This window comes from Aquarana catesbeiana, linkage group LG09 (genome assembly GCF_042186555.1).
Source record: "Aquarana catesbeiana isolate 2022-GZ linkage group LG09, ASM4218655v1, whole genome shotgun sequence".
Taxonomy (NCBI): Eukaryota; Metazoa; Chordata; class Amphibia; order Anura; family Ranidae; genus Aquarana; species Aquarana catesbeiana.
In genome coordinates this window covers 64402080-64424956 of record NC_133332.1, presented here as the reverse complement: position 1 = coordinate 64424956, position 22877 = coordinate 64402080, and the positions used below count along the sequence as shown (strand labels likewise).

General features: G+C 39.6%; 1 protein-coding gene across 1 annotated transcript in view; it reads right to left on the bottom strand.

Moving 5' to 3' along the window:
* Positions 1–348: 348 nt before the first annotated feature.
* The window catches only part of LOC141107170 (olfactomedin), a 29764-nt gene continuing 7235 nt past the window's right edge, over positions 349–22877 (bottom strand). The window contains exons 2-5 of the mRNA XM_073597913.1: positions 6150–6302; positions 4578–4793; positions 4307–4457; positions 349–1672 (exon numbers count right to left, since the gene is read on the bottom strand). Coding sequence (XP_073454014.1) covers positions 849–1672; positions 4307–4457; positions 4578–4793; positions 6150–6302 — 1344 coding nt within the window. The 3' untranslated portion in view covers positions 349–848. The remainder of the gene's footprint in view (positions 1673–4306; positions 4458–4577; positions 4794–6149; positions 6303–22877) is intronic.

Sequence of the window (22877 nt, the reverse complement as noted above, 5' to 3'; positions counted from 1 at the left end):
GCATGGGTAGAAAAAACAATATTGTTAGAAGTTCTAATCCTTCCTCACGCTATCAAATACATATTTTCCTTTTTGTCTATGTCCTCACTGAAGAGATTTGCTATCACTTTCAGTCCTTACTGTAAGGTGAGGTAAAATCTAACCAACAGGAATATAGACAGCAATAGAACATAACAGAAGTTTTAACTTTTCCCTGCCCTTTCCAAAAAAGAAACAACACTTTTAAGACATTTGTTTCAATGCAGAGGTCATTTTTTTGGTAGACACAGCCACAAGAGCAGATTTGTATTGTTAGCCAGACTTGACCACAGGCCAAAGTCTATTCACAACTGATGACCAAACACGTAATTCACATTTTAGTTACTTTATTTTTCAATTGAAATCACAATTTGATTTTGTTAAATTCAATCTTAGGTAATTTGTATTTGAACATATCAAGGTTGATTAACACCCCTCTTCCTCAAAATGTACAGATTAATTAATGAAGTAAGATAAGATAGATAACAAAATTCATGGAAATCAGAGAATAATGAATATGGATTATGTGTGCAACAGACCTATCTGATCAGGAACATACAAAAAGAAACATGCTTTTGCACTCTTATGAATTAAATTTCAATATCAGCTTTGTTCTTCACATGACAAGTTTATGTAAGATGGTCCCTCAAGTGATATAGAACACATAATAAGAAAATATACAGAGAGTATACATCTAAATATCTGCAATCTATTCTGAGGGTTTTATTATGAATGAACATTGATAGGCATTTAGGCCATGTAGGCAACAGGGACAGATAGTAGAAAATGTTAAGGCCCTAATAGGAGAATATGTAGGTAGATAGGAAATCTCAAGGCTTCAAAGCAATATCATAATGTAACAGGTAACCTTCACTAAACATGTAAAGCTTGCGGTCATTTGAATTGTAACTAAGACTATGCACTTTCTCGGCCATCTTTTCCATCATGATGCTTAGATGACCCTCTTTTCCTGTTTTCGTGTCAAACATGTAGAAGACTTCTTCCATTTTTGGACCGAGTGAACGAGTGACATAGAGGACTCCACAGATCATGAAAGCATTGCTTGCATCAGATTTGTTCTGTGTGGTAATCCAGATATTATCAACTGTGAAAGTCGCAACATTGACCTTACCCACCACAATTTTGCCAGCACTTTTCTCAGTAGTAAATATAACCCAGAGACCCTTCTCATCTGAAGAAAAGTCCATGTCTTGGAACATAGTTCCAGCATAAGAGAAGCGGTTGTTGAACAATGCATTAAGAAGAGGCTTTTTTTGGTAGACTCCACTGGTCAAACTGGCTCTGCACATATCATGGCTGTTGAAGCAGTTGTAGTACAAGTTGTTGTTGTGTACAACCACCCCAGCACCTTGGCCAGCGAAGGTATTGTTCAATTTATTTTTGATGAGCATAGAAAGGGGTAGATCTATGGGATTCTTATACATCTGCAGGTCAGACATGGATGGGTAAATGCGTATTGACTCCAGAACTCGTCCGTCAGTATTAAGAGGAGCCACCCAGTACAGTGACTTCTTAGTGGTGTTCCATGCTGCATCTTTGCCCCATGCTCCTGACTTGTATGCATTTCCTTTCCAGTTGAGTTGCATAAGGTTGGGTTTACTGATATGGGCTAAACCTTGGTGCTGACAAGAACCTGTAGAAAGATTTATAAAAATTATTTAACATTTAAACATTAACATTATTATATTTTTATATATTATATATTAACATATATTATAAAGATAGTAAAGATTTTAGAACTTCATATACGTAGGTATATATCCCTTTATGAAAAATCCATAAATGCTTAAATGTATGATTTGATATGCAATGTAACACTGCACATGGCTCACCATATTACGTAATCAAGAAGTCTATCTACTTAACAAAAAGACGTTTACAAATTCTCGGGACTGGAACCTTTTATGCTAAGTCACAGATGCAGTGAATCCCCCATGCTTATGTCTTTTTTTACCCTGTGTAGCTGGTTGCTTCTTTGTTGGCTGGAGAGTCTGCTGTGCACAAACAGCTCACCACTGTGTTGCTTCTGAAAGGTGTGCCAGGCTGCGTGGTTTCCAGCAAGCCTCTCTCCTCTCACATCCCTATTATGCTGAACTGTAACATAGCTACTGGCTTTCTTTCTCCCCGAAGCAAGAGGACTGATAATGCAGCCACAATGGAACCTGGGAATTGTAGCCCAGGGGGAGCGCTACGCTACAGAGGGGAATACAGCCACAAACTACAAGGACCAATATTCCTTGCACCACAGAGGAGGGGAGATACAGTGTTTTCCCAGGCAAATTGGGGGAGATAGGGGCAGACCAGCACAGGGAACAGGACAGTGAAGTTTTGCTGATGGGGTCTGTGCCCTGTTGAGCTAAAAGACTGGGCCTGAAAGAGAGCCTTTCCCTGAACTGGGACCTGAGCTGGAGAGACTTGTTGCTACACCAGTAAAAGACTGAGCCCTGTGAAGACCTGATCATGAGGACTTTTGGGACAACTGATCCCCAAGCATACTAGATCTGATCCATTGCATACCGGGTGTGGTGAACGGCACCACCTAGTTGAACCCTTTTCTGCCCGCAGTTAATGCCAACTGAGAATGACCCTTACTTAAAAGCCCATCAGCCATCCCCTGTGTACAGTCTTAAAGGGACAGCTACATGTGCACCACCTACAGAAGGGCCAAAACGAAACCCGCCTACACTGACAGTTAGGCACCATCTACTTTAGCCACAACCAGGGATATCTCTTTGCCAGTAAAAAAGTTTGTGCACCTACATCATAGTGCAGGGTTGGGGCAGCCCCCTTGAACTTAAAAGTCCAAGGGGGCTGTTCCAACCCTGCACTATGGTATAGGTGTACAAACTTTCTGTATGTTTAGGATGTTGGCAGTCTAAACACTAATATATCCCATTTCCTCTTTTTCCTCTTCCTCTTTGCCAGTAACGCATACACCCACCCATTATTGCGACTGTATGCGCAGAGTGCACTCAAGGACACTTTTTGGCTAGCTATTGCTGAGAGTTACTGTGAGGACTCTTTTGTGCCATTCATGCGTTCACAGTTGACGATATTCTTACTGATACAGTGGAAACTAGTGTAATGCGGCTTAGTCTTTGTTAATGGATGTAGGTGAGGCTAACCTGCCCATCAGTTAATCTAACATATTCTATTGTCCTGTTTATTTGTTCTATGCATTGCATTTGCTAACCCTTCAATAATACATTCATCTTAACAATCCTCAATTTGCTTGGGGTCTATTTGCTGCGTACTATCATAGAGCAGTAGAATATTAATGCTTAAGCTACATAGGTATGAGTAACTAGGTGTGTAGGTGGGGACCGAGTGGTTTTAAGAGTCGAGGCAGAAAACAGAGGACCTATCATACCAAGCAACTACTTCAGGGGTAGCACTACACCTGTAAATATTATCACCTACAGATGAATATACCTCTATTGAGGTCCTCTTTCTCCCTTTTATCATGGTCACAACCTTGTTGCTGCTTACGGTAACTTTTTTTTTAGCTATTTATTGTTTCTTTAAAGCATATCCAAATCGTAGATTACATTGATTGCCTCTTAAATTATGTATGATGCTGAAAATTACATTGTGAAAAATATCTGCCTTAGGTACAATTAAAGCCCCATGCTGGGCTAAATATAACCCTCTCCATTCTTTCCTTCCTACCCCCTGTAACCCATCCTGCAGGGCTTTTTACTTTTCTTAAATGGTGAAGTAAAATATACTCACCCTATAGTCCCCCATACCCATACTATAGTCCCCTGTCCAGGTCCCTTGCCACCACTATTTCCAGGTGCTTTAGACCACTGATCCAGTGCTACATATCTGACTGAGACCACCGGTCCCCAGCCATCACCTACAGATGACTCCAGTCTCCTTTCGGTTATGAGAGGACCCTGCCAGTGGACAACCAATAGAAAATGTTCACGTCATGCAGGCAGTGACATGGACACCTGAAGAAGGACCCCACAGGAAGTAAATATATAAAGAGAGAAGAATTGGGCCAGCAGTGTCACGTGATAGTAGTTTTAGGTAAATAAAATGGGCATTTCCATTTTTTTTCAAACCAGCTAAAAACCCAGAGATCAGCTTTAAAGCTCAAAGTTGGGTTCCTTGCCCCTAGAGGTCCCCTGGCAATCTGTTTTTCTTGTAGTAGTGTATATCATTGCATGTGCTTGTGGCTGTCTATACTGTCTACATTTTATTGTAAATATATTTCTGACTTATTTAATCTCTTGCTGTATGTATTTCCCAGATACCTTACCTAAGGGCACCATCAATGAAGGTTTTGCTTTGAGATTCTTTTCACAGTCCACAAGACGTTTCTTCAAATTCACTATTTCTCTCTTTGCTTGTAGAACATTGTTCTTGTCAAGAGTTTCTAGTTGTCCAACAGTCTTAGACATATTCTTGACCTAAAGACATAAGATTCATTACATCATGGAGTATGGCTGCATATATGCTGGTATTAGGTTTTCCATATACCTGTTGCTGTCCTAGCTAAAAGTCTCTTTTTGATATTTGAAAGGACATACCTCATTATAAAGGGTTTCCACCTGTACGCTGTTTCCATTGGGTTTGACCCTCATTGCTGAGATGTACATTTCCAGTTCCCTGATCTCCCTTTTCAGAACTTCAAAGCTTATTTCCACTAAGCTTTCAGGATGCAACTTCTCCAGATATTCCACTCTTCTGGTCAGATTAATAATCTTTTCCGAGTATGTGTCCAGTATGATGTCCTGTTCTTCTAACTGTAGGAAAAATGGTGCAAGTTATAGGTAAAAAGTGACACAGGTACAGTGGTTTATGTAAGCATGCTGTTTATACAAACATAGGTGCAACAACCATTCTCATATAATATACTGTTGATTGCTAGTTGTAGCACTAGGTGTCAGTACTATGTGTAATGTATTGTTCCCTTTTGTGGAGCTACACGGTTAACTGTGTGGTGTAATTTCCTGTTACACCACGTGTCCAGCTCCTTGACTGGTACTTTTTGCATAAAACTACAGCTGTTGTAAGCTGGCCTGGAAGAACTCAAGATATATTTGTGGAAACATTCTTCCCCATTTGTTGTGTTTTATGGTGTGTCCATAATAAGATCACTCCACTGAATTGCAGAGTGCATACCAATCTCAATAAAGTGCCTTGTGCTATAGTCACCAACCCACCAGTATCCCCACGTGTAACCAGAACATAGTGCAGCAAAAGGTGTCCTGCACCCAGGACTTCAAAATTAACTTTATCCTAAACCCTTTATGCACCTTAGCACGGTAGAACTATTTAATCATTCTAGTTTTCTCCAAACTTGTTTCCTATGTTGTTTTTTTCCTGTTTAAGTGGTTGTAAACTCTGTTACACCACTTGTACCTACAGGCAAGCCTATACTAAGGCTTACCTGTAGGTACTGTGAATATCTCCTATACAGTACTTGCACAGTTTAGGAGATATTGAGAGTGCATACAGCCGATGACATCATTAGTGCATGTGCTCTGAAGGTCCAGCTTACAGTGCTGGACCTTCAGAGCCCGTGCTGGAAATGGATGCGCACGGGAGTGACATCATCACACCCCCAGCCACTCATGAAGCCGGAGGCTGTAAACCCGTAAGGAAGTCGGGTGAAGATGTCAGCCATCTCAGCGTTGACATCGCACTGCTGGAGAGCTTCGTTCTAAGGTAAGTTTCTCATAATGTGCTAGTATGTTATGCATATTAGCACCTTATCACATTGCCTTGCAGGATTTTTTTTTTACTACCAGCGGTTTACAACTGCTTTAAGACTCAATGTCTATTATTTGACCAGGCTTCTTTTTCGGTGGCCCTGTGTCCTGTAGGGACATAGAGGTTTGTGGAAGGGACCACAACCCTAGATTGGGTAAAGATGTCAAAACCATCAGCCCCTGTGTATGCATGCAGCTTTGGGGCAGGTAATCTCCCGCCCACAGCTGATCGGTCCAGTAATGACAGCTGACTTTCAGGTATAACAGCAGGGACTTCTGTTGATAACCTTGCTCTGCACACAAACCTCCGTTCCTTAAAGGCCCTCATATCTACTATACATCACTAGTCTTTAAGCAATGTTTTAATATAAGCTTTAATAAGACAACCTTCTGCATTTCATCTTCAACTCTGTTGCTCAGCCGGATAGTTTCATCCTCCAGAGCCCCCACCCGCTTGGCAGGGAAGGAACTGTCTGGCAGAAGCACCTCGCAGACACAATGATCTTTCCCAGCTAGGATGCCAGTAGCATTTTGGGCCACCTGTAAAAAAAAAGAAGAGAGACAGTTTTGTCTTGTTCCTCACATTATGATATAGCATGGGAAGATCACAATATGATGCAAAAATACCAATTTTCATTCAGTCTTGTTTTATCACACCATTGAGCACCCCTCTCCAATAAAGTCTGCTATCGCAAGCGATCTAGACTCTTGTACAATGAAGTGCATAAGTTTATTCCAGCCTTTCTCAACCAGGTTCCATGGAACCGTAGGGTTCTTCCAGGGTTTGCTAGGGGTTCCTTGTGCATTGAGCAACTTCTGCCTCTCAGCTGAGTAACTACCAACAGCAGTCACCTTTTCAGCCATCAATAAAAGGAGGAGGATTCTTACCAATGACCACCAATGTAAGGAGCATTTTTCCCAGTGACCATCACACTAATGTACAGTGAACTGGGGGTTCTCCATGTTAAACAAGGGGTTCTCCATGTTAAAAAGCTGGTCTTGGCCAAACAACCAATACAATGCATTTATCTTACACCTAGTGCAGCCCACTCCGGCATTATCACACTTACAAGAAAGTATAATTTTCTAGCCTTATGTTGATTGGTGTGTACTCCTATGTTTTTCTTAGCCTTAATCAAAAGTAATTTATTAACGCTTAAAATGGTTGTAAAGGTTCAAGGTTTTTTAACTTCACGTATTTTATGCATGAAAGTAAAAAACCTTCTCTGTGCAGCAGCCCCTCCAGCCCCCCATCATACTTACCTTAGCCCCCTATTGATCCTGCTATGTGCAAAACAGCCTCAGCTCTCCGGGGACACCCATTTCTCATTGGCTGAGTCATTCACAGCCAGTGAGCCAATGAGGAGAGAGAGGGGGCGGGGGCCACAGCTGTGTGTGTGTGTGAATGGACGAGCAGAGTAGCGGCTCTGCTTGGGTGCCCCAGAGCAAGCTTGCTCTGGGGGCACTTGGCAGGAGGAAGGGGCCTGGAGAGCTGTCAGGGGACCCGAGCAAAGGAGGATCCAGGCTGCTCTGTGCAAAACAAGCCTTTAATATCACTTTAACTCCAGGAAAACTGCAAAAGACACTAATGATATACAATAATAGGACTTTACCTGGCAAAGGATTTTTATTTGACAAATTTACATAGCTATTCTACATAGCACAGTCCTGTCTGGCAGGACAGGAAACCTAATTTTTCCCAGCTGCATTTAAGTAACACATACGGGTCTTGTCCCTCCCTCTGCCTGTGATTGGACATGAAAAGCGAAGCAGCAGATTGATGAGCTCATATCTTTGTCACTTTGCTCTCTCCTCTTATCAGCATGCTTCTTATTAGTACATGAGCACTGTACCACAACTGTCTGGCTACTTATGATGCTCCTTTCTCCCCCCAGTCTGAGCTCCAAAAGGGGCTGATACTAGTCACATTCAGGTACTTACAATGCTTGCTTTAAAAATACATTTAATGGTGTATAATGATGATGATGTATAAATGCTTACAGAGCTGCATTCATTTGAGTCTTTATAATAAAATAGAAAATAAAAATAACTTCTTATAGGTCAGATTTAGAACTTACTTTTATTCACTAAAGAATGTAGAGGAGACATTTTAGCCAAATGCTTTTTGCTATGCGTAATTAACAGCAAACAATGAAATGCATATAACAATAACTGATGACGGATGTCCGACCATACATCTCACAGTGGCTACAGGTGAAATACACTTGGGTACTTTTGTAGCAATTTTCACCATTTTTGCAGTTTTGGTTTTATTGTGGATTTTTTTAAAATTATTTTTTATTTTATTTTAATATTATTTTAACTCCAATAATAATAAAAAAAAATAAAATGACACAGCCATAGTGCAACCTCTTTCAAATATCAAATCCTAACAATGGATAGCTCCAAGTAATACAATACACATAATGTATTTTATAATTACTGGTGTGATATCAGCACTGGCGCTTTAACCTTCAAGATATAACATAAACAGAATGAATAAAAAAAAAGAAGGCGAGTGAATTAAAGAAAAAAATAATAATTTTACCAATATTTGTATATCATAACAGTTATAAATATTCATAGTATGGGGCTCAGGATTTTCATAAATGTTCCCTTAAATTAAAAAGAGGGAATATCAGACAGTAAAAGAATTTAGGCCTTTATGCCGCCTTAACAAAATAAAGGATTCCTCCTCTATTCAAGAATACATACACCTCCTGTATAATCCCCTTATAATTAAATCCAAGGGAAGTAAGAAAGACATGTGTCCCATATTTTATGATATTTTTCCTCTTCTCCTTTACATTTATAAACGCACCATTCTGCCTCCCTAATCCTATCCACTTCCAACTTCCAATCCAAACTGGTAGGATATATCTCACTTTTCCAAAAACGAAATATAAGACTCTTAGCCAGGTTTAAGAGATGAGGTGTAGCATTATCCTTGTACCTTTTCGTTTTGGGGTTTTAAATTGCATTGACAACCAAATGTAGATGGGCAAACTTCTATTACTGGCTAGTGGTACATTGTCCTAAGTAGTTTGATTCTTTTTGAAACCTGCTTATAATTGAGATTGCCACAAATTTGTCTAGTCTATGAATAACATTCCACTCATAAACATGACATCCTTAACAAACCTAGCATTAAGTGTTATTTCTGATCATAGGTAGCAGACTACTCTATAAAAGACCCTAACCCTGAAAATAACATTGATTAGTAGAGGCAAAGGACAAAACATTCATGATGCAGATAGTTGATGTGGCGTCTTTTGAAGGTCAGACAAGTCCTACATTTTTGTGGATGAGAGAGCAGGCTCTAAGTGGTGGAATCCAGTAAGTGGCTCACCCTACTTCTTAACAGCTCACAAATTGCAATCTTCAGGATTTGGTGTAGGTTGAGAGAATGAAAGTTATGAGTTGTCTCAATACACATGCATTACAGGAGACAGGAATAGGAGTTCATTTAATAAGACATTGTATAACTAGAACAGGATGGTTCTACAACTTTCATACCTTCCATCTTGTTCTTGGACAATTAACATCTACACTTATTTCCATGGTGATTGGATTAAAGTAGTGTAATTGGGGGTAATTTACTAAAACTAGAGCGTGCAAAATTTGGTCCAGCTTTCAGGTTTTATTGCCAAAGCTTAATTGAACAAGCTGAAGTTAGAAGCTGATTGGCTACCATGCACAACTGCACCAGTTTTAGTAAATCTCCTCCATTGCGTCTCATTGGGGAGATTTTCTTCTTTTCCTTTGCCATGGACAAAACAGGAAGTGAGTTGAAATCCCTCCAAGGTGAGGGTAATCCTTTGATGTTACCAGGTTCACTGGAACTAGTGTCCCTATTTGAAGATTTACCCTCTATTTCTGTTCTGGTGCAACTTAAGATTTGTGATTTTCTTTTTTTTCTTTTTGGTGAAAAAATATTCCTAATGGGGCACAGGCAGCAATAAAAAAAAACTGACAGTGGGCCTAATCAGTCTCAACTCTATCCAACACAAAAAAGGCTTTGCCGTTAGGTATTATTTAACCGCTTCAGCCCCGGAAGAATTTACCCCCTTCCTGTCCAGAGCGTTTTTTGCAACATCGCACTGCGTTGCTTTAACTGACAATTGCGCGCTCGTGCAACGGTGTACCCAAACAAAATTGACGTCCTTTTTTTCCCACAAATGGAGCTTTCTTATGGTGGTATTTGATCGCCTCTGTGGTTTTTATTTGTTGCGCTATAAACAAAAAAAGAGCGACAATTTTGAAAAAAACACAATATTTTGTACTTTTTGCTATAATAAATATCCCCATTTTTTTTTTTTTTAAAAAAGCAATTTTTTCTCAGTTTATAGCAATATGTATTCTTGTACATATTTTTGGTAAAAAAAAATCGCAATAAGCGTATATTGATTGGTTTGTTATTGCGTCTACAAAACAGGGGGTAGATTTATAGCATTTTTACTATTATTTTTTTTTTTTTACTAGTAATGGCGGCGATCTGCGATTTTTATTGTGACTGCGACATTATGGCAGACACATTGGACAATTTTGACACATTTTTGGAACCATTGGCATTAAAACAGCGATCAGTGCGATTAAAAATGCATTGATTACTGTAAAAATGTCACTGGCAGTGAAGGGGTTAACACTAGGGGGCGTTGAAGGGGTTAACTGTGTTCCCTGCTGCGTGATTTTAACTATAGGGGGAGGGACTAACTACAGGAAGTGACAGATTGTGGTTCCTAGCCAATAGGAACACACGATCTGTCACTCCTGTCAGAACAGAACAGGGAAGTGTGTGTTTACACACACTCGTCCCTATTCTGTGTCTCCTGGTCACGATCGCTCGTGGCCAGCGGTCATTGCGAACGTCGGCCACGGGCATCGGCACCCCCCACTGTTCAGCGGGCGCGCACACGCCTGCTATCTGGACCCTGCGAGCCAACGTACAGCTACGTGGTTTCGCGCAGGGGAACAAACCTGCCACAGTATAACTACGACGGCTAGTCCCGAAGCAGTTAAAGTGGTTGTAAAGCCTAAAACATTATTAACCCTAATGCATTCCTTGCATTAAGGTAAAAAATGTTTAGGTGTCAGCATCCCCCCTCACCCCCCTCTTTTACTTACTTGAGCCCTCATTCGATCCAGAGCTGTGCACATCTGCAGATCTTCTCTCCCCTCACTTCCAGGCCTCGCTGGCTTTGCTGGGGCACCAGGAGCCATTGGCTCCCAGTTATATCAATCAAAGCCAGTGATGAGAGAGCTGTCTGTGTCAATGGATGCCACAGCGGGGCTCAAGAGCGAGCACGCACAGGTGCCCCCATGGGAAGCGGCTTCCCATGTGGGCACTGGACAGAGGGGAGGGGCCAGGAGCATTGGCAGGGTATCCAAAAAGAGGAGGTTCGCTGCCACTCTGTGCAATTCCATTGCACAGAGCAGGTAAGCATAGACATGTGACTTGGATAAACCACAAACATCTTCAGTCTAGGATAAGCCAAGAATTTCAAAATCACAAAAAAAAAAAATTAACATGCACTACTGGTAGGAAATAATCATACTGTACACTTTATTGGTCGTCATTTTAATTGTACTTACACATGTGTGAGACACAACACAAAGACACAGTAAAATGCAAACAAGTGTAACTATGGTAATTTTAAAACATACATTTTTACGTTGTTAGTAGCCCATCATACATTTTTTTATCCATGCTATACAGAAATTGTGCTCCAGTTAGTAAGTATACACATGAACATTAGGGGGGGAATTAACGCTGGGCATGGTTGAGCTGAACCATGCCTGAGTTCGATTGCCCCCCCACCTCCCTCACTGGTCTGTCCTCACACTGTGCTATAAGCAAGTGTTCCCGGGCATACTGCATCACTTCTTCCAACCACACCACAGTGATCTATAGAGAGTTCTGTGCTCAGGCATGGTTTTCACTCACATTAAAGAGAACCACACTGGACCACAAGTCAACCATGCCTGGGACCACCACTTCCAAGTGGTCCAGGGCACTGTACACTTAACCATTCCTGGGCATGGTTCAGAGCACTCACACTACACAACTAAATTGGACCAAGAGTATGAACTGTGCCTGGGCTCAGTTAAAACTGCCACTGTGAACTCCCTAAATAATGGTGACTTAATTTAGCCAGGTTTGGAAGACAATTTATAATGGGTCACGTTGAATTTGTCAGGGTTAACTCAGGAAGTAAGCCTGAGTGCTACTCTCCTCCTCCTGATTACAAAGACATGAACATCCATGTTCAGGTAATCTGAGCCTGCTTGCTCACAGCCTGATTTTGTTAATACAATTAATCACTATCCAGCCTATGGTCAGCTCTAGTTATCAAAATAGTAGCAGTAGTATTACATCATTATTATCATGCAGGATTACCTATCAGTAATCGATGTTTATGTGTTTCTTTACTTAGTTTGTCTAAGAATGGCTTTTAGCGCTTATGCCTAGTACATACGATAAGAAAATCAGAAGAAAGATTCTGTTTTTTTTTTGCATGTCAGTCTCATATCGAAAATGAGAGGGTTGCTATATGCATGAAAATTCTCATACGACAGAAATACAACTTCCCGCGTACGTGGCTACGTTTCATCGTGGAAGTGATATAATGTACGCGTGACCCCTCTTCTAGCCAAGCCTAGAGCGATACATGTTCCAAGGAGGTATCAATCTTTATTAGAAGGTCAAATGATATGCAAAGTATGATTTTTCTTATGTTTGAGAGCATTTTTCTTTTTAGACGATAATTGTTTTCATTGCCCTTTTCTTCTTCCTGGTCGTTCTTTTGTTTCCGACCATGCCTGGTCTTGTTCACTTGAATTTTTATGTATGAATACTATACCAATAATTCACAAATTGAAAATTCTGTTATCTAATGAGAACATTTTTGAATCATGTCCCTTCGAAAACTTTTGTCTGAACTGTCGTGATCAGCTGTTGGAAACTGTGTACTAACGAATAGTTTATCAAATGATCGCTCTGAATGCGGCTATTTTCATCTGATTTTCTCACAGTGTGTACTAGGCATTAGATCTTGGAGCTAAGAGGTTGAAGACCCTGTGGTGATCTGATGTTTGCAGCCCAATGTACTGTTGATAACACGTGGTGTCTTCCAACTTTTAATTAACCATACATAAAAACTACATACTCTGTGGGGTTGATTTATTAAAACGGGAGAGTGCAAAATCTGGTGCAGCTCTACATAGAAACAAATCAGCTTCCATGTTTTTTTGTCAAAGCTTAATTGAACAAGCTAAAGTTAGAAGCTGATTGGCTACCATTCACAGCTGCACCAGATTTTGCACTCTCCAGTTTTAGTAAATCAACCTCTGTTATGAGAGTGTTGTACACTTTCCATTGATAGCATGTGCTATTAACACGAGGTCAGATGGCTGGCAAAACTGCAACAATTAGACATAGTGCCACCTCTCCTATACTTTTAGGTTTATACTTGAGCTTTCTTAAACATTTTTGGAAATCTTTTAAGTGTGTTTGTACAACAGGCGTTATTTCATATTGCCTAGAAAATTTGCACTGTATTAAATCTTCAAAGAGAAATTGTTGACTTTTGTTCATTCAGTTGAACAGAACATGGACACAACACAGCAGAAGACAGAACCAGATCCCTTCTACTGTAGGATGGTCTTCTCACCAGCCACACACATTTGTTCATCACTGGAACATCTTCATCACCAGACATCTCAATGTCTTGTCCAGAGCCAGGCTCCTCTTGGTCTTTTATGGCATGGTGACGCCATCCTTTCATCAATAATCGACTGTCAATAGACATCACAAGCAAATGAAATGTTTAAGAACACAATACAAAGTTGAAAAGCTTAAGCAGGGGACAAAACTGTTACTCATTTATAAAATACAGTGTTTGTTGCAGAGATCAGTACTGCACATTTCTGCAGGTAAATGTGAAGTATCTGCACAAAAAACCCTAAAAACTAAATTGAGGACTTTGACAGTCCCGCTTTGATTATGTTAAAATATTAAATATTTATTATACAAAATATAAAAACATGTAAACAATGAAAGGACTCATATTGATACAGAAATTAACACGTACACAAAATATGTATGATACTGTATGGTAGTTTCCTCATCATCCCTAGTATGATCAGGTTATCGGTTGCTTGCTGTGACTTTGACGCGTTTCACGGGCCGCTGCCCGCTTTATCAGGAAGAGAACTACAGCCAAGCTCTCTAATATATGTATAAAGAGGCATAGAAAAAATGAACACAATAATACTACACCAGTTGTTCGGGCACAAACTCCATACTGGCTTGATAAGGGACACGACTGTATCCTCTTTCTCCCTGGTTTGCTGTCTGTCACCGTACACTGGCCTCTGGACACACATTCCACCACTTGTGGACACCTAAATATTGCCAAGATATTCACCATTACCTAAACCTGTAATGGTGGCTTGAACCTTGGCCCTTGGTGACACAGTGGATATAAGCCTAATGAACTACCCTATCTGCCGAGGGAGTTGGCAACAACTGGTCGTAGTATTTTTGTGTTCATGTTTTGTATGCCTCTTTATACATACAGTATATTATAGAGCTTGGCTGTAGTTCTCTTCCTGAAAAAGCGGGCAGCGGCCTGTAAAATGCATCAAAGTCACAGCAAGCAACCCATCACCTGTTCATAGTAGGGATGATGAGGAAACTACCATACAGTTTCATACAAATTTTGTGTACATGTTAATGTCTGTATCGATATGAGTCCTTTCATTGTTTATGTGTTTTTATATTTTGTATAATACAGTAAATATTTGATATTTTATCATAATTAAAGTGGTACCGTCAAAGTCCTCAATTTAGTTTTTAGGGTTTTTTTGTGCATATTCTTTCTTGGGATGTGGAACCGGACACCGTGAGTCCAATACTTAGAAGGTCCCTTTGGCCATTCCTTCCTCCCATCCACTACTTTCTAAAAAGAAAAAAAAGTAAAGTAAAAATAATCAAAAGAAGTCAAACAGTGCCATATTTGGGCATCATTAGTATAATCATGATAGGGACCCTAAAATTGAATGTGAAATTCAACACTAAAGTATGTATTTATAAAAAAAAAAAAAAAAAAAAAAAACACAGGGCTATTTATCCTGTGAAACTAAATGTTATTAGACTATGTCCTCTCCAAGTTGAATGGTATTCATTCATACAGAACAAAGTAACTCAGGAAAATACCCTATTATAGCCACTAGAGGGAGCTAATGATCATAGGGAAAAAAAACGTATTCTCTATGATCGTCAACTCAATATTGTGCCCATAATGCAGTATTTTCCTGATTCATGGACTGTATGAAAGAAATAACATTTGACCTGGAGAGAAAATAACTGAATAACATTAGATTTTGCCACAGACCAATCTACATGCAGTTTCACAGGATAACATTTTTTAATATAAATACACCCCTTAAACAGTGTGGCAACCCAAGAAAGCAATCTTCTCATGGCTGAACAATTCCTACCACAAAAATCAGAAGTCTATGAGTATCACATCAAAGTGTATGTATAGCCAATTTCTTTTAGTAGGGAAGGGTTATTTTTTGCTGCATGGGAGATTTCCCTTTACATCCTATCTTAGAGACCAATCAGGAAGTGAGAGGTAATTGTTCCAAAGTGAGGAGAATTTTTAAAATCTTAGATGTTTGTCACCAAAACATATGCCCCCATTGAGAGATTTACCCTCACCATTTTCTCAAACGTTTCGGATTTTTACCTGTTTTCTCTCTCAGTGATTATGGTCACGAGGTCAAATAGGTGAATAGGTGAACCATATAGGTATGATTAAGAATAAAATATACTTATCGTTATAAATAAATGTTTTTTTTATTTTATTATAGGGGAATTTCCTCCGACATAAAGTAAGGGGAAAATTTGCAAAAGGGACAAAGTGGTTCTCATTCCCTTGCAGATGAAATTGTTGTCAACAGGACAGTATTTAAAAGGAAATCTCTAACAAAGTTCCATATACAGTAGTACCTTGGATTACGAGCATAATCCGTTCCAGAAGCATGCTTGTAAACCAAAGCACTCGTATATCAAAGCGAGTTTCCCCAGAGGAATCAATAGAAACTCAGATAATTCATTCCAGTGTCACTGCTAATGTATGCAGTACCGCATGTGGCCAGAGGTGGGGGGGGGCGCCAGAGACACTCAGAGACACTCGGAGACACTCAGAGACACTTGGGAACGGAGTGTTTCCGAGTGTCTCAGAGTGTCTCTGAGCGGCTTCGAGGGTCTCCAAGCGTTATCTCTGGCCACATGCGGTACTGCACATCCCAGAGGCTTGAATCCTGCTCTTCTTGCGAGACAACGCTTGCAAACCCGAGTCAGAATAAAAAAAAAAAAAACTTGTATTGGGAAACGCTTGCAAACCGCATTACTCGCAATCCAAGGTTTTATTGTAGTACTAAAACATAGGGGTGCCCTACATATGACAAATGCAGCAAAGTAGCTTATGCACTTTTTTGAGCGTGTTTTTTAACTGTGCGATTTGCCACATTTTTATTGCGAAAAAAGTACGTCTGTTTTGCTATGTTTGAGGTATCATTAACAATGATTGTTAATGGTACCACTAGTTAGTGCAACATTTTTTTTGTGTGTGTTTTGTAAACTAGCTATAACTCAAGCTATGGCACAAACACAAAAACCTCCTGCGCTTGGAAAAGGACCCACACAATGTAGGTTGGCTATATATCCATCCTAAATTGTATAGATGCACTTTGTCTTGCTGCCCTCTTAAGACTGGGGTAGTATGGAACAAATGAAACCATAAAAAGACAGAGAGGGAGCACAGACCTAGTGCATTATCCTAAAATCATCACTTTATTAATATAAAAAGTGGTAAGTATTATATTCACAAGATGACAAATGTATCAAGCACATCACATAGTACAACGTCATCTAATCCACACTGCATCATATCATGTGGTAGGAAAAGGTGAAGATCGAATAAACAAACACATTTCGAGGACTAGCCTCTTCCTCAGAGACTTAGCTACATTTGTCATCTTGTGAGTATAATACTTAGCACTTTTTATATTATTAAAGCGATGGTTTTAAGATAATGCACTAGGTCTGTGCACCCTCCCTATAGTGTAATGTAGCCTAATGCACCACTCAGCTTAATAACTCATGAATAACTTAATATTTTTATTAAACTGAGCTAGTAAAAGCTGATATCTGGCTATAATGAAAGGAAACATGGAAACATGTTTTTTTATAATTTTGGATGAAATAGAAAATGATTAAAGTCTGATTTTTGTTGGCCATCTTTTTCTGATCAATGAGATTTCCCTTCATATTTAGCCCAGTAGACACAACAGTGAAGGAAATCAACTCTTATGCTGCGCACACACGATCGGGATTTTGGTCGGAAAAAGATATGATGGCTTTTCCAACGGGATTCCGCTCAAGCTTGCCTCGCATACACACGGTCACACAAAAGTTCGCTGAACTTTCGACCGTCAAAAACGCGGTGACGTACAACACTACAACAAGCCGAGAAAATTAAGTTCAATGCTTCCGGGCATGTGTCGAATTGTTTCCGAGCAGGCGTAGGAATTTTGCGCGTCGGTATTGCTACAGACATCGCATTTTCGGATAGGAACTTTTTCCGACCGAAAAATTGAGAACATGCTCTCAATCTTTTGCTGGCTGGAATTCGGCCAGCAAAAGTCTGATGGAGCATACACACGGTCGCATCTTCCGACCAAAAGCTCTCATCGGTCTTTTGCCGGCCGAATTACTGATCGTGTGTACGCGGCATTAGCCAGTAATCGCCAGAACAAGTGTCCCCATTGGAAAACTTCCCTCAATTCCTATTCTAGTAACAACTGCAAATTTTGGATCTTCCCTCGCTATAAGTCCCAGTAACAATGCTCATCCAAGCAAATGAAAAAGGTGAATCTCTCCAGAGTGTTTCATAAATGAAGACAAAATAATGGGATTTTGCAAAGGCTCACAAAATGCTATAGTGTGAATGTAGCATCACTCAGCTTAATAACTCATATTACACAACAATTACTCATAGACACAACAGTGAAGAAAAACCCTTCTTAACCGGTAGTCACCAGAACAAGTGGACAAGTGTTCCCATTGGAAAATTTCCCAGAATTCCTATTCTAGCAACCACTGCAAATGTTGGGTTTTCCTTCACTTTCAGTCCAAAATACAATGGTCACCCAAACAAATGGAAAGGATAAATCTCTCCACAGAGGACAAGAAACAAAATCTGATGGGGGTTCTAACTCTGTCCTACTATATAAGATAAATTAAAAAGGTTTTGACTATAGATACACTTTGATGCATTTTTTTTTATATCATTGTGTAAGCATATCCAATAGAGCTTGCTTCTTCCTACTTCTGATTACAATTTTATTTCTATTGACAATACAATTAACAAAAAAGGGACTGAGACAGCCATTAATGACACAGTTACAATTCACATTAAAGCTTTTTGTCTTGTCTTCAAGGGGAGCTTTTCAAAGGGAATGCGCCAGCCCACAGATTGTGTCCTGTTGTTGGTGTCTTGGTGCCCAATTCTCTGCAGATGCAAAAATGTAAAATAAAAAATGGAATCTTGAGGTACTTCCAGAAAGATAAAGGTATATATTTTATATTAAAATTAAATAAAATTGCGCTTGGAAAAAATATGAATAAATACCAATGAAGAAAAAAAAAAAAAAAAATTGTGCATAGGATAGAATAACTCCTAAGTACAAAAATAGAAATATCGTGAAAAATTGACAATAAATATCAACTTCTATACAGCTGCGGTTATAGGTGGGGCACACCAATAGAGTAAATAGAACAAAAAAACCGCGCTAAAAAATAATGAGTAAAAGTCCAATTAACACTCGATGAGATAAAGTCCAATTAAAGTCCAGAACCAAACAATAGATTTCTCTATGTGATGAAATGGAGAAAATATATTAAAAATAACTGTGTGGTGAACTGCTTACCAGAACGTAAGCCAAATCAGACAAATGGCTTAAACCCAGCCCAGGCCTTTAGGAGCGTTCCAAATAGGCAGGATCCGTCGCGCTCATGCAGCAGAGCGGGTCCGCATAGGGTTTAATCAGAAAAAAATACAAAAACCATAGCGTGATACTGACATACTAATTAGATCAAAAAAAGAAAAAAAGGAAAAAATTTATTGTGTTCCCACAAATAATCATGAAAATCATAAATGCACCCTGAATGCACAGCATATACAGGGGCGTGAAAATGGTGACATGCAACATGCAATGAGTAGTGCCCTTGGAAGTGAAATTTAAAACACCAAGTGTATCTGTTTATCAGAAGATAACATTGGAAGAGCAGAAAAAACGCCAAAAACAGAAAAACACACCAGGTGCACAGACACAAGAGGCCGCTTACCAGATGGCAAACTGGCGAAGATATAGTCAGCTATAGGCTTATTGCCTCTGTGTGACCCAGAGTATAGACTTAATTGAACCCATAGGGGTTCCTGCTCACCAGAAGGTCGATTGGAAATGGCCCAAAACGAAACCCTGGCGGAGTCACCCCGCTCCCGTCCTGGCAGGCTCTTCACAGGCTCAAATATACATATGTGTTCTGCAACAGCAAATGAGAACCGCAGACGAAGACCAGGCATGGAGAAGCTCAGCACCATAGGGGGGTCTAGATATCAAGTGCTCTCTCGATCCAGAAAACCTAAGGATGTAACATAATGAAATGAAAAAATGAAATTTCATAATGAAATTTCATTATGTTACATCGTTAGGTTTTCTGGATCGAGAGAGCACTTGATATCTAGACCCCCCCTATGGTGCTGAGCTTCTCCATGCCTGGTCTTCGTCTGCGGTTCTCATTTGCTGTTGCAGAACACATATGTATATTTGAGCCTGTGAAGAGCCTGCCAGGACGGGAGCGGGGTGACTCCGCCAGGGTTTCGTTTTGGGCCATTTCCAATCGACCTTCTGGTGAGCAGGAACCCCTATGGGTTCAATTAAGTCTATACTCTGGGTCACACAGAGGCAATAAGCCTATAGCTGACTATATCTTCGCCAGTTTGCCATCTGGTAAGCGGCCTCTTGTGTCTGTGCACCTGGTGTGTTTTTCTGTTTTTGGCGTTTTTTCTGCTCTTCCAATGTTATCTTCTGATAAACAGATACACTTGGTGTTTTAAATTTCACTTCCAAGGGCACTACTCATTGCATGTTGCATGTCACCATTTTCACGCCCCTGTATATGCTGTGCATTCAGGGTGCATTTATGATTTTCATGATTATTTGTGGGAACACAATAAATTTTTTCCTTTTTTTCATTTTTTGATCTAATTAGTGTGTCAGTATCACGCTATGGTTTTTGTATTTTTTTCTGATTAAACCCTATGCGGACCCGCTCTGCTGCATGAGCGCGACGGATCCTGCCTATTTGGAACGCTCCTAAAGGCCTGGGCTGGGTTTAAGCCATTTGTCTGATTTGGCTTACGTTCTGGTAAGCAGTTCACCACACAGTTATTTTTAATATATTTTCTCCATTTCATCACATAGAGAAATCTATTGTTTGGTTCTGGACTTTAATTGGACTTTATCTCATCGAGTGTTAATTGGACTTTTACTCATTATTTTTTAGCGCGTTTTTTTGTTCTATATATTTTTTATTACAATCCTTCACTTTTGAAATATTATATTCATCATTGAAATTAAAATTATTACATTTTAAATTTTTAACTATTTGCCAGAATGCCTGTTTTCAAAGAGCATGCTTTAAAGTGGACAGTCAGGTCAACTGTTTCAGTGGAAAGGGCTAGTTATGAATGACCATTTGACCAAAGTAATTGTGCAAATCAGGCAATGCTAAGTATTTCTACACACTTTCGAGCATTCCTATACTCTGTAGAGAAATACATTTTTTTTCTGTTTCCTAAAGGCATTAATAAAACTCCACTCAAATTATTCTTGGCCATTTTAACAAGAGGAGAATGGGTTAAGTATGTTAATATTACCACTTAGGTGCTCTGTTCCTTCAACCTAAAAACCTTAACAATTATTTCCAGCTCCATTCCTCACTCTATGATCTAGAGGTTTTGCTTAGATTTCTCTGTTGCCGCGTACACACGACCGGACTTTTCGGCAGAAAAGGTCAGACGGAATCATTCGACATTACGATTGTGTGTGGGCTTCATCGGACCTTTTCTGTCGAAAATTCTGACGGACCTAGGAAATAGAACATGTTTCAAATCTTTCCGATGGACTCAACCCCTATTGAAAAAAACGTTCATCTGTATGCTAGTCCGACGGACCAAAAACAACGCAAGGGCAGCTATTGGCTACTGGCTATTGAACTTACTTTTCTAGTCTGGTCGTACGTCATCACGTTTGAAACGATCGGACTTTGGTGTGATCGTGTGTAGGCAAGTCCGTTTCAGCGGAACTCCGTCGAAAAGTTCTTCGGTGTTCATTCCGGCGAAAAGTCCGGTCGTGTGTACGCAGCATAAGCCCAACACTTAGCTGGAGGAGTAGGAGCATCTGAACTTCTCATAGAACGTTTGGGATGGTAGAGCATTGGATCAATGCCATGAGGTACGTAACATTAAAGTGTTTTTAAAGCCAAAACATTTTTTTCAGATTTTGATAGAGGGATGAGAATCCCAATTGTCTTTTTTTGTTTTTTTTTCGGCTGTCTGTGTGTGTCTCTGTGTCTCTTTTTTCTCTTGGTGAATAAAAGAAGGGAAATCCTAAATTTTGAGTTGTTACCAGAACAGGTATAGAAGGGAAGTTTTCCCATAGGAACACTTTTTTTAGTATGTACTGTCTACAATGGCATTTCACTCACTTTAGAGAGATTTCCTCTCTCTTCCTGTTGTGTCTACAAGGAGATGAAGATAGAACTATCCAATGGGACAGATATGGCAAACAAACTGTCATTGGTTTTAAGCATTCCATACTCTAGCCAAAATGAAGAGAAATGTTTTGTTTTTGCTTTAATATACTAAACTCACATCAGTCACTTTACTTAAAACAGCAAAGATACATTGGAGCAAAGTTCTCCTCTGTGTCTAAATATTTCTCAAACAGAGTAAAATGTTAATGGTTCCTTTTGTCTCAGCAGGCTGGAAGTGTACAGAGATACTCTATTACTATATAGTGCATCATGTTCTCATTTTATTTTTATAGAAGGCAAAGCAACATACCCAGATAACTTTGTCTTCCAGGACACAATTTCTTTTTCTCATTTCCTTGGCGTACTTGTTGGAAGTTCATTATTATAACATGCTTTGGTATCTTCAGAGTTGGTATGGAATCCTCTATTGAACTCGTTGTATCTTGAGCTCCTGGCAGTCTTCACATGATCCTTTCTTTGTAATAGCACTCATTCAATATAATAATGATAACATTCAACTTGTAACTATATCAACAGATCCTGCTGGGAACCGTCTCCTCATAGATAACTTTTTTATTGCAGAGTCTTGAAATTGATTCACTAATAGCGCTAGTGAACCTCTCAAGTACAAGACATTGTTATAGGAATGTCTTGGGGTCACAGAATTCCAAAGTGTTATGTGCAATGCAAACCTGCCTTTGAGGGATGTATGATTCCCTATTTCAACTTTTCTCAACTTTTTCAACACAGAGTAACCCTTGAAATACGTAACTTTCCAAACTTTCCAATCTCAAGGAACTCCTGCTACAAATTACTATACCGACAACTCTTGACATATTAGTGTTATGGTCAGTGAGAAGGATGTTCCTTTCCTTACACTTGTGGTCATTGGGAAGAATTTCCCCTTAGAGGTAGCTAAAAGGATCAATGGTGTGAATGGGAACTTATCTGAGAGGCAGAAATTGCTCAAGGAACCCCTAACAACCTCTGAAGGAACCCTGGTTGATGCCCTATATATATCATATTACCCTGAAGCCCCAGTTAGCTTTGTCTAAAATGTTCTACTATCTTAACAAAACATCCATTACATCATCCTGCCTGTGCACAGAGGAAGTTTTAAATGTTGAATGAAAAAATCACATTTACAAGAAAAGAACAGCAAGTGGGAGATAGAAGTTATAAGTGTGGAAGTACAGGATTTCTTTAAAGGAGCTTAGCAATAAAGC